Raw genomic sequence first — 12,201 nt, 5'->3', positions numbered from 1 at the left:
CGATCCCTTTCTGGTATGATTTTTAAATGTAGATTCTTTTGACCACTGTTGGAGGTTTTTCTCTAAAAATGAATGCTTTCTGTCCTTTCCTTTGTTTTCTTGTTGCCTTTAATTGCTTATTTGTGGCCTCTTTCTCTAAATGACAAGCAGGTGAAATAAAGAAGAGAAAAACAATGGGATGCATCAGACTTATCCCAAAAGAGCCAGTGTCTTTAGTGTTGGAGGTTTAGGGGCCATCTATTTGTTTTTGTTTAATGGAGCGGTGTTTGGAAAAAAGTCCCTCCCAAAAGGTAAGGCTTTTGCCTCACACACACACAAAAACCCTTCTTCCTCCTGTTTTGGCAAATGAAAAGCAATGTATACTTTGGCATTGTATGAAAATTAATTAGCTTAATTTTGAAATATCTTGGTTGGTATTTGGCCTCCTTTAAACTCTCCAAGGACAGTCTTGTGTGGGTTTATATATTAAGGAGGAGTGTTTCCAGTTGCTGTGGTAGATACCCTTCCCCTCCCGCCCCGAAGCCCACTGGGTGGAGGGAACGAGCCATACACACCTTTATTGTGCCCTGCTGAACTGCTTCTAACTTATCCAATGGGAGTCCTCTGGCAGACCTCTAAGCAACTTCTCTGTCAAGGGGAGCAGTAATTCAGGGACACACAACGATATTTCCAGTTCTCTGCAACTATCTTACCCTGAGATCCATGAGGGTACGTTTATTCCATCTGTGTGTGGAAGATAAAAACAAACCAGCACAGAAGTGATTTCTCCTATATGAGCTCTAGCATTCTATGGCACACGGAAGCATTCGATGGCACATTCTATGGCACACGGAAGTAGAGAAGAAAATCCTAAAATCATAATATGTGATATCTAAAGAAATTGGTAAAAGCCAATCTCTCCTTCTTCCTCCAACAAATAAAATATCTGATTGCAAATTGAGATTTGAGAAGAAGAAATTATCAATAATTAGAACTTATGCTTCTCTATTTATGCTATGCTATTTATTGTAATTGGATTTTGAAAGTCCATGAAAGACAAGATGACTGCTGTTAGAGATCAGAGATGTTAGAATGTCTGTGTCAACTTCTGCCATGGCTTGGATGCAAATGTTGAAGTGTGGGAAGGAGAGTTGACTTTTCTGCTTCCTCAGAGTTGAGAGGAGGAGGATAGAAAGAGAGGGATATTGAGAAAAAGACATTTCAACGCCATCATCCATTGGTGACTAAGTGAAAGACGCCCACCCCATTGGTGGTCCCTCTCCTGTAGGGTAATAGCTTTGTTTGGACATTAATAAAATTTAAATCTTAAAAAAAAATATGTCAGAATAGAGAGTGGGGAGGAGATAAACCACTAGTGAAAGGACATTGGGACAGGTGTGAGAAGTGGGGTAAAGCATCTTACTTGAAAAGGTTTTTCATCTTTTATGCAAATTTTAGGTGTTAGAGTCTTATGTCTATCTGTTAGCACACTTCACTCTTACTTATGATTCACTCCTCAAAGCCAAACGTCCCCAGGGTGTATTATCAGGATGTGACATTTAAAAAGAACTTCTCTTTCCAGAAAGGACTGTGTGTTGCTATGGGGTTATATTACCTAATGCATACCTTTCTACCCACCGAACCACTTGTTTAAGACACAGATGTTGGTGAGGCAATTATAAAAGCCTTAGAAAACTTTGCTTGGATTTTTCTGTGAATCTCAAAAGTCTGAAATACAGTCTTGAAGAGTCCTATAGTCCTAGAAACTAGAGGTTAGCGATGCTGTAAAGGGGGGGTAAAGGATTTCTCAAGAACAATGTCTTTGCCAATAGTGTTATGGGACAATTACCACCTTTTTTCTTTCCTTTTCTTTTCTCTTTTCTTTTCTTGTCTTTTGTATCTTGGAAGATAATGGGCTTTTTCAACCCTTTAAAAATTTTAGGAGCTTTTCTGCCTCCTGTGAACATGTAGAAAACCTATCTCAATGTGGGGTAATTTTTATTCCAGAGAGAGTTCCATGGGGATCTATGGAATAAAACAGTGTTATGAGTACAGCTCAGTGTAGCTTGACTCAGTCATGGTTTTCACTTGCTGTATATTTTTGTCATCAGTATTTGGGGCCTATCATTTTCCTGTAAACAGGAAATGCCTAAAAAAAGGCATTGTTGTTCAAATACAGATCATCTGTTCCACTATACTAAAGATATAATATCCTTCCCCCCCCCCCAAATTACTTGTACAGTGACGCTTAATTGTTCATACTGAATTTGTTTCCTCTTTAAAGTGTGAAAGGGGCAATTTAGCTTTAACTATCAAAATCACAAGTGCCTATTTTGAGCCAACAATTCTACTTCTGGGAATTTTTGCTGCAATAACTCTGCATAGATAGAAATCAGTGTATGGGCATGGTTATTCACTGAAGCATTATTTGTAATAGCAAGAGACTAGAAATCAAAAAGTATCTACAGAAAGGGTCTGGTGAGTAAATATGATGTATGCATTCAAGGGAATACCAGGCAGCTAAAAGGAAAAAATGGTATGAAGAGGCTTTCTAAATACTGAAGAGAAATGGGGGGAGTGGGCTAGGAAATGTGGAGAGTAAGACTTCTCAATGGCTTTGATCTTTTTTTAAGAAAAAAACTATATGAATTCAAAAGAGTACCTATACCTATTCAAAAGAGTACCTCAAATAAAACGGGGAAAATATGAAGATTTGATTAATCTTGGTGATGTGCTGATCTTTATGTTAATTTGAATACATTTATATATGTTTGAAGGACTTTATAATTTTAAAAATAGATTAGGAGAAAAAGGGGAAAATAGCAGTGACACACAAAAGGAACCTTAGGAAACATATTTTATCCTGGGCCAAGCATATGGTGTTCAGTAAGTCTATCAGGAAGACCCTCAGCCCACATCCATGACACGTTAACTCAGACCTGATTTACAGAATATATTAATATATTGTTTTGGGGGGTCAAAAGTGGGGGGTTAAGACCGGAATCTTGTTAAGTTGGACTTGGTCATCTATTGTTTTTTTGTTTTATTCAAGTTCGTTAACATACAGTGTAGTATTAGTTTCAGGAGTAGAATTTAGCGATTAACACCCAGTGCTCAACACAAGTGCCCTCCTTAATGCCCATCACCCATTTAGCCCAACCACTCCCCCCCACCTCCCCTCCAGCAACCCTCATTTTGTTCTCTGTATTTAAGAGTCTTTTATGGTTTGCCTGGACTTGGTCATCTATTAAAGCATATTGTGTACTAAACAGATGATGGGTGGGCAGGTAGGTGGGTTAGTAAGTGGATTAGAAAACAGGATGTTTTATTTGGTAGTGCAGGTAGTCTATCTTGTATTCTTACATATTCAGCTCATGTCTGGTTGATAACTGGCAAGGTTTTATAATGTTCGCGCACCCAGAAGAGTCAACTCAAAGTGTCAGTCATAATAGCTCATTGAAGCACAGCATCAACAAAAAACTGAACTCTAGCTCTTGGAATTTTTTATGTTCCAAATTGTGGTTGTTACCTTCTTGATTTATGCAAAGCATACCGATCCTTCAAGGTCATCTGAAGTCCCGCTCTATTTCTAGACCTTTTGGCCAGCTTCAGACCCTATTCCTGATCATGGGCAGCATGTAAGATGTTTGATGCTTACATCCAAAGTCCCTCTAGAGCTTACATGGCCCAGTACCATTTGATGACTTCTCCTACCATCTGCTTTTTGCTCCTAAGTCTTCAGTCACACTGTTGTGCTTCTTGAAAACCCCAGATTTATTCCCACATCAAGGCCTTTGCATTTCATTGTTCCTTCCATCCTAAATACTCTGCCCCCAACTCTTTGCATGGTTTATCATCATCATTTAGGTCTCTGTTCAAGTGCCCCTCTCAAAGATGCTGTCCAAAAGCAGGACCCTCATCTCACTCTCACATTACCCAGTTTTATTTCCTTCAGAACCCTTAGAACTGTGTGAAAATATCCTGTTTATCTGCTTACTGTCTGTCTTCCTACTCTGCCCACCCCACCTCATTTACACAAGCTCTGGGGCCAGATGTGTGAGTTTAAATATCAGCTCTTCGGGTGGTGCCTGGGTGGCTCAGTCTGTTAAGCGTCCGACTTCGGCTCAGGTCATGATCTCACGGTCTGTGGGTTCGAGCCCCTCATCGAGCTCTGTGCTGACAGCTCAGAGCCTGGAGCCTGCTTCGGATTCTGTCTCCTTCACTCTGCTCCTCCCCTGCTCGTACTCTGTCTCTCTCTTTCAAAAATAAATAGACATTAAAAAAAAATTTTTTTAATAAAAATAAATAAATATCAACTCTGCTTACTACCCTTGTGACTGTGGACAAGTTGCTTAATTTTTCTTATTTACCTCATTTCCTCATTAATAGCCCTACACATAAAGATAGGACAAAGAGTAAGTGAGAAAATAGGCATCAAGTGTCTAGAATGGTGCTTGGCACTCAGCAGGCACTCAGGTATTTTTTGAATGAATGATTAAGTCTGATTCTGTTTAACACTTTTTCTTGCATCTAAGACTCCCCAGCAAGATTGTAAGCTCCCTGTGGCCATCTCAGAACTCCCAACTAGAATTCATCGGAGTAGAAGGCACACAGTAGGTGATCAACGAAAACTGCTTGAAATACCTGAACTTCTTTATTATAGATTTCTCAGAAATATGCTCTGCATTCCTGACTCTGTGTTAGGACAAAATCATCTAAGAAGGACACCATGTCACTTGCTAGTTCCAGTTTCATCAGCCTACCCATCCCACGCAGTTAAGCTTCCTTGTTTGTGGTTAGGAATGCAACAAAAGGGCTTTGTTTGAATTACACCCACACACAAAACTCAGTCTGCTCAAATTTTAAAATTGTCTTCTGACCCTTACTGATATGCTCATGATGTAATGCCCTTTAGGAAAGTATTTCCGTATCTTCTTAAAGATCAAAGTGATCCCAAAATATGAAAGCATGCTGTGCTCTTTAGGAATGTTTATTAAATTATTTGCATCATTGAAAAAGTCAGTAAACAGCTGTTTGACTTTTTTTTTGGTTATCTCCAGCTATTTTTAAAATGCCGTGCTTTTAAATAGGTAATACAAGCGCATGATACACAATTCAAAGGTTACAAAAGGAAATAACAGTGAAAAAAATAAGTTTTCCTGCCCAGAGTCACTCATTTTCCTAGTTTCACAAGCATCACTCCAGAAATATTCTTTCCACTAAGACCTGTTAGGGGTTACGTATATTTTCTCTTGCATACTGCATCATACTGTACTCACAACCTTATAGTTGTCATAGATTTTGGAGATCTTTACATATCAATATGTATAGAGCTACTCCATTCTTTTAATGGCCACAAAAGTATTCTGTTTTATGGATGTACTGCAAAGATTTAACTGGTCTGCTACTGATGAGCATTTAGCTTGTTTTTCAATCTTTTGATAGATGTGTTATTTAAAAATTTTTTTTCGGGGTGCCTGGGTGGCTCAGTCGGTTGAGCTTCCGACTTCGGCTCAGGTCATGATCTCGCGGTTTGTGGGTTTGAGCCTCGCATCGGGCTCTGTGCTGACAACCTGGAGCCTGCTTCAGATTCTGTGTCTCTCCCTCTTTCTCTCTGCCCCTCCCCCGTTCACGCTCTCTCTCTCTCTTTCAAAAATAAACATTTTTAAAAAATTAAAAAAAATTTTTTTTTTTCTAGATGTTGCCAGAATGCTTTTTCTTCAGGTTGTGCTGATGTATACTTCCCCTAGCAAGGCGTAAGAGTCACTGGGCTCCATTCTGGTCCTCGTTTTTATTGTTCTTTTCCCTCATTTCATCACTTCACTGCCCACATGGAAGAATCTTATAAAAAAAGAACTTCTCTCTGAAGCCTTCTCCCAACAGATGCATTTTTGTTTTTTAAGACCTTTTGTTTGTTTCAAGATCACTCTGTTCTTAATGTCTTAGACCTGTGGTGAGACCTGACACCCACCCAAGGGCCAATAGTTACCTGTCCAAGCTCCAGAGAGAAAAATCTCTTCAAGTTGGGTTTCCTGCCTTGGCATTACAAGTCTTGGACATATATTTTATCTTTACTGTAGGAATTATTTCTTTGTGACGTATTATTTACTGTAGGAATTCCTTCTTTTGGTCTCCCTACCAGGATGTAAGCTCCTTAAGGGCAGGACCATATCTTAGTATTAATTCTTAGTTATTAACTCTTAGTTATAAATGCTCATCAAATTTTAGCTCTTCTGGTCTCACTGTTATGTGCCTTGAGCCCCGACCTGCCACATCAACCCCCTCATGTTTCCCTCTTCTGGCATCATCATAATGAAAATAGAGGACATTGGGTGTGAAATCTCCCTGACTCGCCTCCCATCTGCCCTCTTTCATACTTAGGAACATCAACATCTTACCTCCTACTTTCTTATTTCAGTGGAACTGCCTTTACGCATACATAAATGAGGTATACTGCCCACATGTACTGTAGAATGCCATCCCTTCCTACTTTCTCATGAGTCTTAAGGAGTGTCCTCTTTGTCCTGTATCCTTAGCTCCCTGTCTCACATAAACTTGCTTATACTTCTCTTTGTTTAAAATAGGGGTCCCCGGGAGGCTCAGTTGGTTAAGCATCTGACTTTGGCTCTGGTCATGATCTCATGGTTCATGAGTTCAAGCCCCGCCATTGGGCTCCATGCACAAGCAACTGAGCCACCCAGGTGCCCCATGATCAGTTATCTCTTTAAGTTCACTGCCACTGCCTTAAGTGCCAGACCCTCATTATCTTTTACCCTGGCCAAGAGAAAAGCCTCCAGTCTTGTCTCTCTCAAATGTATTCTCCTTGTCATTGTCAGGATCTTACTGAAACCCATATTTGAACATGCTCCTCCCTGGCTAAGGTTCTTTGGTGGCTTCCAAATCCATAGGACACTGTCCAGACTGTCTAGTGAGGCCTGTTAAGATCTGGCCCCTCCTACCTCATCACCTTTATCTACTGTTCTTCCCTTTACTCATCGTCTCCTCTCCAGCTTCTTTGTGTTGTTTTACCATATTCTTGTACATCTCCATGCATTAGTCATGCTATTCTAGCTAGATGGCCTTCCTTTCCCTACCCTCTTCCATCTGGAAAACCTTCCTTTCCCCACCCTCTTCCATCTGGAAAACCTTTCATGATCTAGGTTAAAGTGAAGCTTTCTCACAGTGTTAGTGAGTCCCTCCCCTGTATTTACCAAGCATCTTATATGGGTCTCAATCATGGAGCCCATCGCATCCCAGGTTACTTGGCCATCCTCCTCTATACTGTGAATTATGTGGGTCTACTGATCCTTTGTTGCTCTTTGTATCCCCACTGCCAGCATAGTGACTAGGATATAGAAAGTCTCCCTGGATGTCTCCTGAATGAATGGGAAAGAAACCAAAGAAAGGTTTCATGGGTTACATTTTTTTGAAAAGCCTCGCTCTTGCCTCCAAAACACAAGGAGAAATTTTCTTCCCTTAATGTAGGTGAAACAGCTCCACTTGTCTTCACTGTTCTGTGCACAGGCTCCTTGTACACCTCAGTCTGATTCAGAACTTTCAGTGAGATGTCTGACCCTTCATGAAGGTGCTGTACTAACTGATATACAAAGTCTGGGTGAGTAGATTGCACTTCAGGGCACCTCCTCTCTTTTTTCCTTTGAGATTTCAGACTGGAGGGCTTCTCCGGAACTCCTGAAATTATTATTGGAAAACAGTAGCTCACGCCTCATCTCCTTGACTAGAAGCGAGATGTTTCTGTAGAGCCTTTTGAGTTTATCAGGGCCTGTCCATTTTTCTTGGGCAGGGAAGGCTTCTTGGCACCAGTGTTTTTAGGTAGGCGTGGTCAGATACCGCTGGTAGATGAAGCTGCTGAAGGGTCATCCCTAGGATTACCACCCTCAGGTGCCGGGCCAACCTCACTCTGCAGCTATATCCATTGGCTTCTCAAAGTCCCTAGTCACAGGTCCTGCCAACTCCTCTCCCTAGGTAACCAGACATGAGGTGGGAAGATGACAGTTTATTTTTCTCCGTATGTATTTTGGACCCATTTGGATCATTTGAACCCATATGAAATGTCTCCAGGTGCCTCGTGCAAAAAAGAGACTATATTTTTTCAGCAAGTTCTCAGTTTTTCCTTTATGGTTATTCAGTAACATCTCTTGAGTGTCTGAAGTCATAGGCAACTGGGTTTCAATCCTGACTGTGGGACTTAGGGCTGTGTGATTTGAGCCAGCCTCTGAGGGGCTTGGGGCACCAGAAAGGATTTCTAGTCCCTGGATGGAACTGGAAGACAAAGCAGGAAATCTAAGTCAGTGAGGAATTGAGGTTCCAGGGAGGTAGCCTGGCTTTGAGGAGCTAGGTGAGGAGCCAGTTTCTGGGAGGCTGTGTGTCCAAGGTCAGAGGGAAGCTAGCAGCAAGAATGGCAAACTGTGGAGACACTGAGCCATTAACCTGGGGCTCCCAGATGGCCCCTCTGAGAAGAGGGCAGGTTCAACTTTGGGGCAGAGGGTATGGGTTGCCTGGGACCTGTTAGGGGGATTAGAGAGGTATGGGGGCAAAGAGCCAGACAGTTGTAATATTTTGCCTTCCGCTGTTGATCTCCTGACTTTGCACCCTACGTCCTCTCTTTTGCCCCAAGACTGTGCTATTACTTGCTTTCATTCTTTCCTAGCTTCCAGGTGGGCAAGGTCTGTTCCCTGTTGGCCAGTGTTTACTTCCCTAACTAGAGGTCATGGCCACTGCCCTGGCAGCTCCCTGCTTCACCACTGTGGCCAGGGTCCTCCAGGCTGTGAGCACCATAACTCTCTGCTGTAATGATCTACTCTTAGGACCTTCCTGGGGAGCTCAGATGTGGGTGACTTCTGCGCCATCAATGGTTCCTGCACATTCCCCTCGCCATTCACTCCGGGCTTCTCTCACCCCTTTCCTGTCCTGCATTGTAGATCTCCCTGATGGGGTTGTCTCCCTAACCCTCTAGTCTTTAACAATTCTTTAATAATGAATGATGGAAGATAATCATACTTAACATTTGTTGAGCTCTACTATGTGCCAGTACATGACCTCATTTTTAATCTTACAAAACCCTGTGAATAGGTTCTGTTATAATCTGCCTTTTACAGATGAGGTAGCTCAGAATGGTTAAGAAATTTACCACCAGTTTTTAGCTTTTGGATTTGAGGTATCAGCATTAGAATCCAGGTCTATCTGCTCCCAGAGCTGATAACCTTGCCACATTCCACCTTCTATCTATCCCCAGTGTTTTATCAAGAGAGATTTCCATTTTTCTCACTTTCCTTGGCCCATGTGGCAACACAGATGTTAGCATATGACTATACGTTCCTCAGTTCAATCAGCATTTACTGACTGACAGCTAAAAATCTTGTGTGTCTGTATCTCTTGCTTCACAGAAGACCATTTTCCTATCCTTTCCTATTTTTCTTCAGAAAAAAATATGTGCACTTTTGGGAAATCATTATCTCTCTTGCAGTCCTCCCTGCACTCTTACAGATTTTAAAAGTTATTTCAGATTAAAATGAGGCTAATACAGCCTCTTTGATTAACGTCTTCATTTTTTTTACATGAACAAAGGCTCAGAGAGGGAAAGTAACTTATACAGAGTCATACAGCAAGTTAATAAAGTCAGGGTAAGAACCCATGTCTTGACTCCTGGCCTAATATTATTCTGATATACTTAACACTTTTGAAATTTGACTCATATTGGGGGAACGGTTTTTTCATTTAATTTAGCAAATACCAATTTATCGTTTCATAGAAAAGAAACAGGTGTGTGTACTTTCAGCTTTATTTTCAGAGTATCAGAATGCACTCCTGGATCTCATACATGTGTTTCTAAACTGCAGAAAAATGCCCCTGCGTTCCTACAGTTCAAACGTTTTCAGCATGAGATACCCTAGCACACCTCACTTTTTTGCCAAAAGTACGGCACAGCCCCTCTCTCCTGACTCTGACCTTCTATAGCAGTGTAATCCTTACCAAATTTATTCTTCAGTATCGTAGCTAAAGGACACCCATTTTTTTCCGTTTGGCTTTGTCAGCTCTTTGTGTTATAAAGGCAGGATATTTAAAAGTTGAAGTCCTTGACTTGCAAAATGAAAAACTATTTTTGAGAACATCTTGCCGTTTAGACCATGTAGCTTAGAGCAGTGTTAACCCTGAGGTAGCTGCTAATTTTTATGTAGTTCTTACCAAGAAATTAAAATAATGTAATTTATCCAGCATCAGGATAGGACAGAGGACTTCAAAATCACCAGAAAGCTTTTTACCATACAGCCACACAAAGTCCCTTGGGAGGTGGCAAGGAATTACTGCTCCCATTTTCATATATGGATAAGCAGAGACCAACAAACAGCAAGGCAACTCTGTGTGCTTTAAATTAATAAAGCATAAAATGTTAACATACAAGGAATCTAGGTGAAGGTGAAATTCATTCTTTTTTTTCTTCCAGTTTTTATTGGGATATAATTAGTGTGTAACATTGTATAAGTTTAAGATGTACAATATACTGGTTTGATACATTTATAAATTAAAGAATGATTCCCTCCATAGTATTAGCCACTCGTCCATCCTGTCACGTAGTTACAATTTCTTTTTTGTCTGAGAACATTTAAGATCTAATCTCTTAGCAACACTCAAGTGTATGATACAGTATTATTAGTTATAATCACCATGCTGTACATTAGATCCCCAAACCTGTAAATCTTATAACTTAAAGTTTGTGCTCTTTAACCAAATCTTCCCCTTTCTCCCATCTCCCCAGCCTCTAGTTACCAATACTCTGTTATTCTGAGTTGTCTTTTTAATTTTTTTATTTTTTTAATATTTTTTAAATGTTGACTCATTTTTGAGAGAGAGAGACACAGACAGAGTGCAAGCAGGGGAGGGACAGAGAGAGAGACACAGAATCAGAAGCAGGCTCCAGGCTCCCAGCTGTCAGCACAGAGCCCAATGTGGGGCTCGAACTTATGAACCACGGGATCATGATCTGAGCCGAAATTGGACGCTCATCTGACTGAGCAACCCAGGTGCCCCTGAGTTTGTCTTTTTTAAAAAGATTCCACATAGAAGTAAGATTGTATGGTATTTATCTTTGTCTGCCTTATTTCACTTAGCATTATGCCCTCAAGGTCCATCCAAGTTGATGCAAACGGCAGGATCTGCTACTTTGTCACGGCTGAGTAATATTCCACCGTGTGTGTGTGTGTGTGTGTGTGTGTGTGTGTGTGTGTGTGTGTATCACATCTTCTCCATTCATCAGGTGATAGACGCTTGGATTGTTTCCATATATTGGCTCTTGTGAGTAATGCTGCAGTGAACCTGGGAGAGTAGATATCTCTATAAGATCCTGATTTCAGTTTCTTTGGATATACACCCAGAAGTGGGGTTGCTGGATCATATGGTAGTTCTATTTAATTTTTTAAAGGAAGCTCCATACTGTTTTTCATAGTGACTACCAATTTGCATTCACATAGTGCACTGGAGTTTGTGTGGGAGTTCTTTATACTAATTTACAACATTTTTAGGTAAGTCTGAAATCATGTCAAAATGAAAGTAAAAATATTATAAAGCAGAGAGGAGCAATGGTTAGTAAGAGAAATAAGCAGTAAGCTCTACCTTCCAGTATTTACTTAATTATTTTTTATCTCTAAGGCTACAGCAGACTCTGCTTTTCAATCAGTAAATCACATCAGTGACGAGACTCCGCTGAGAATGCTCCTGATGTTGAGAGGTCTCTCTCCCATGTCTCCTCAGGCGCAGCGACCCTGCAGGCCGACCTCACTCTTGGCATTTAACCAAATTGGGGGAGAACCAACCAGAGGGCAGCATGATGCAAATCACTCCGGGCACGATCGGCAGTCCTTGGCCCCAAAGATACCATTCCAGGTAAGTGACCCAGCCGAGATGCAGGGCTTTGCTTCTTTCAGAGCTCTCGTTCCCAGAAAAGGTGTTCTTCTCTTTTGAGAGCATTTCCTTACACTCAACCTGAGGATCAAACCTCTCTATCCACCACCTTCCTCTTCCTCTTCCTCTTCAAACTCTTAATGTATACGTCACCTTCATACCCTGGGCTAGACTGGCAGGAAGGGAGGCCATGTGAGATCATTGCAGGGTCTGCTCATTCTCAGTCAGACCTTTCTCAATTGCACATTGTAGCACTTCACTAGAAAAACTGACAAACTTCTTTCCTCAGTGCTTAATGTCCTT

The 12,201-nt window shown here is 41.1% G+C and overlaps 1 protein-coding gene across 1 annotated transcript in view; it reads left to right on the top strand.

The window, feature by feature from the left end:
- Positions 1–12,201, top strand: part of SHROOM3 (shroom family member 3) — a 213,520-nt gene that overhangs the window by 154,517 nt on the left and 46,802 nt on the right. The window contains exon 4 of the mRNA XM_043556387.1: positions 11,749–11,880. Within this exon, the coding sequence (XP_043412322.1) occupies positions 11,749–11,880 (132 nt within the window). The remainder of the gene's footprint in view (positions 1–11,748; positions 11,881–12,201) is intronic.

Source organism: Prionailurus bengalensis, chromosome B1, assembly GCF_016509475.1.
Source record: "Prionailurus bengalensis isolate Pbe53 chromosome B1, Fcat_Pben_1.1_paternal_pri, whole genome shotgun sequence".
NCBI classification, from domain to species: Eukaryota; Metazoa; Chordata; class Mammalia; order Carnivora; family Felidae; genus Prionailurus; species Prionailurus bengalensis.
Note: the sequence above shows the minus strand (reverse complement) of the source record. Positions and strands in the feature narration are given on the sequence as shown.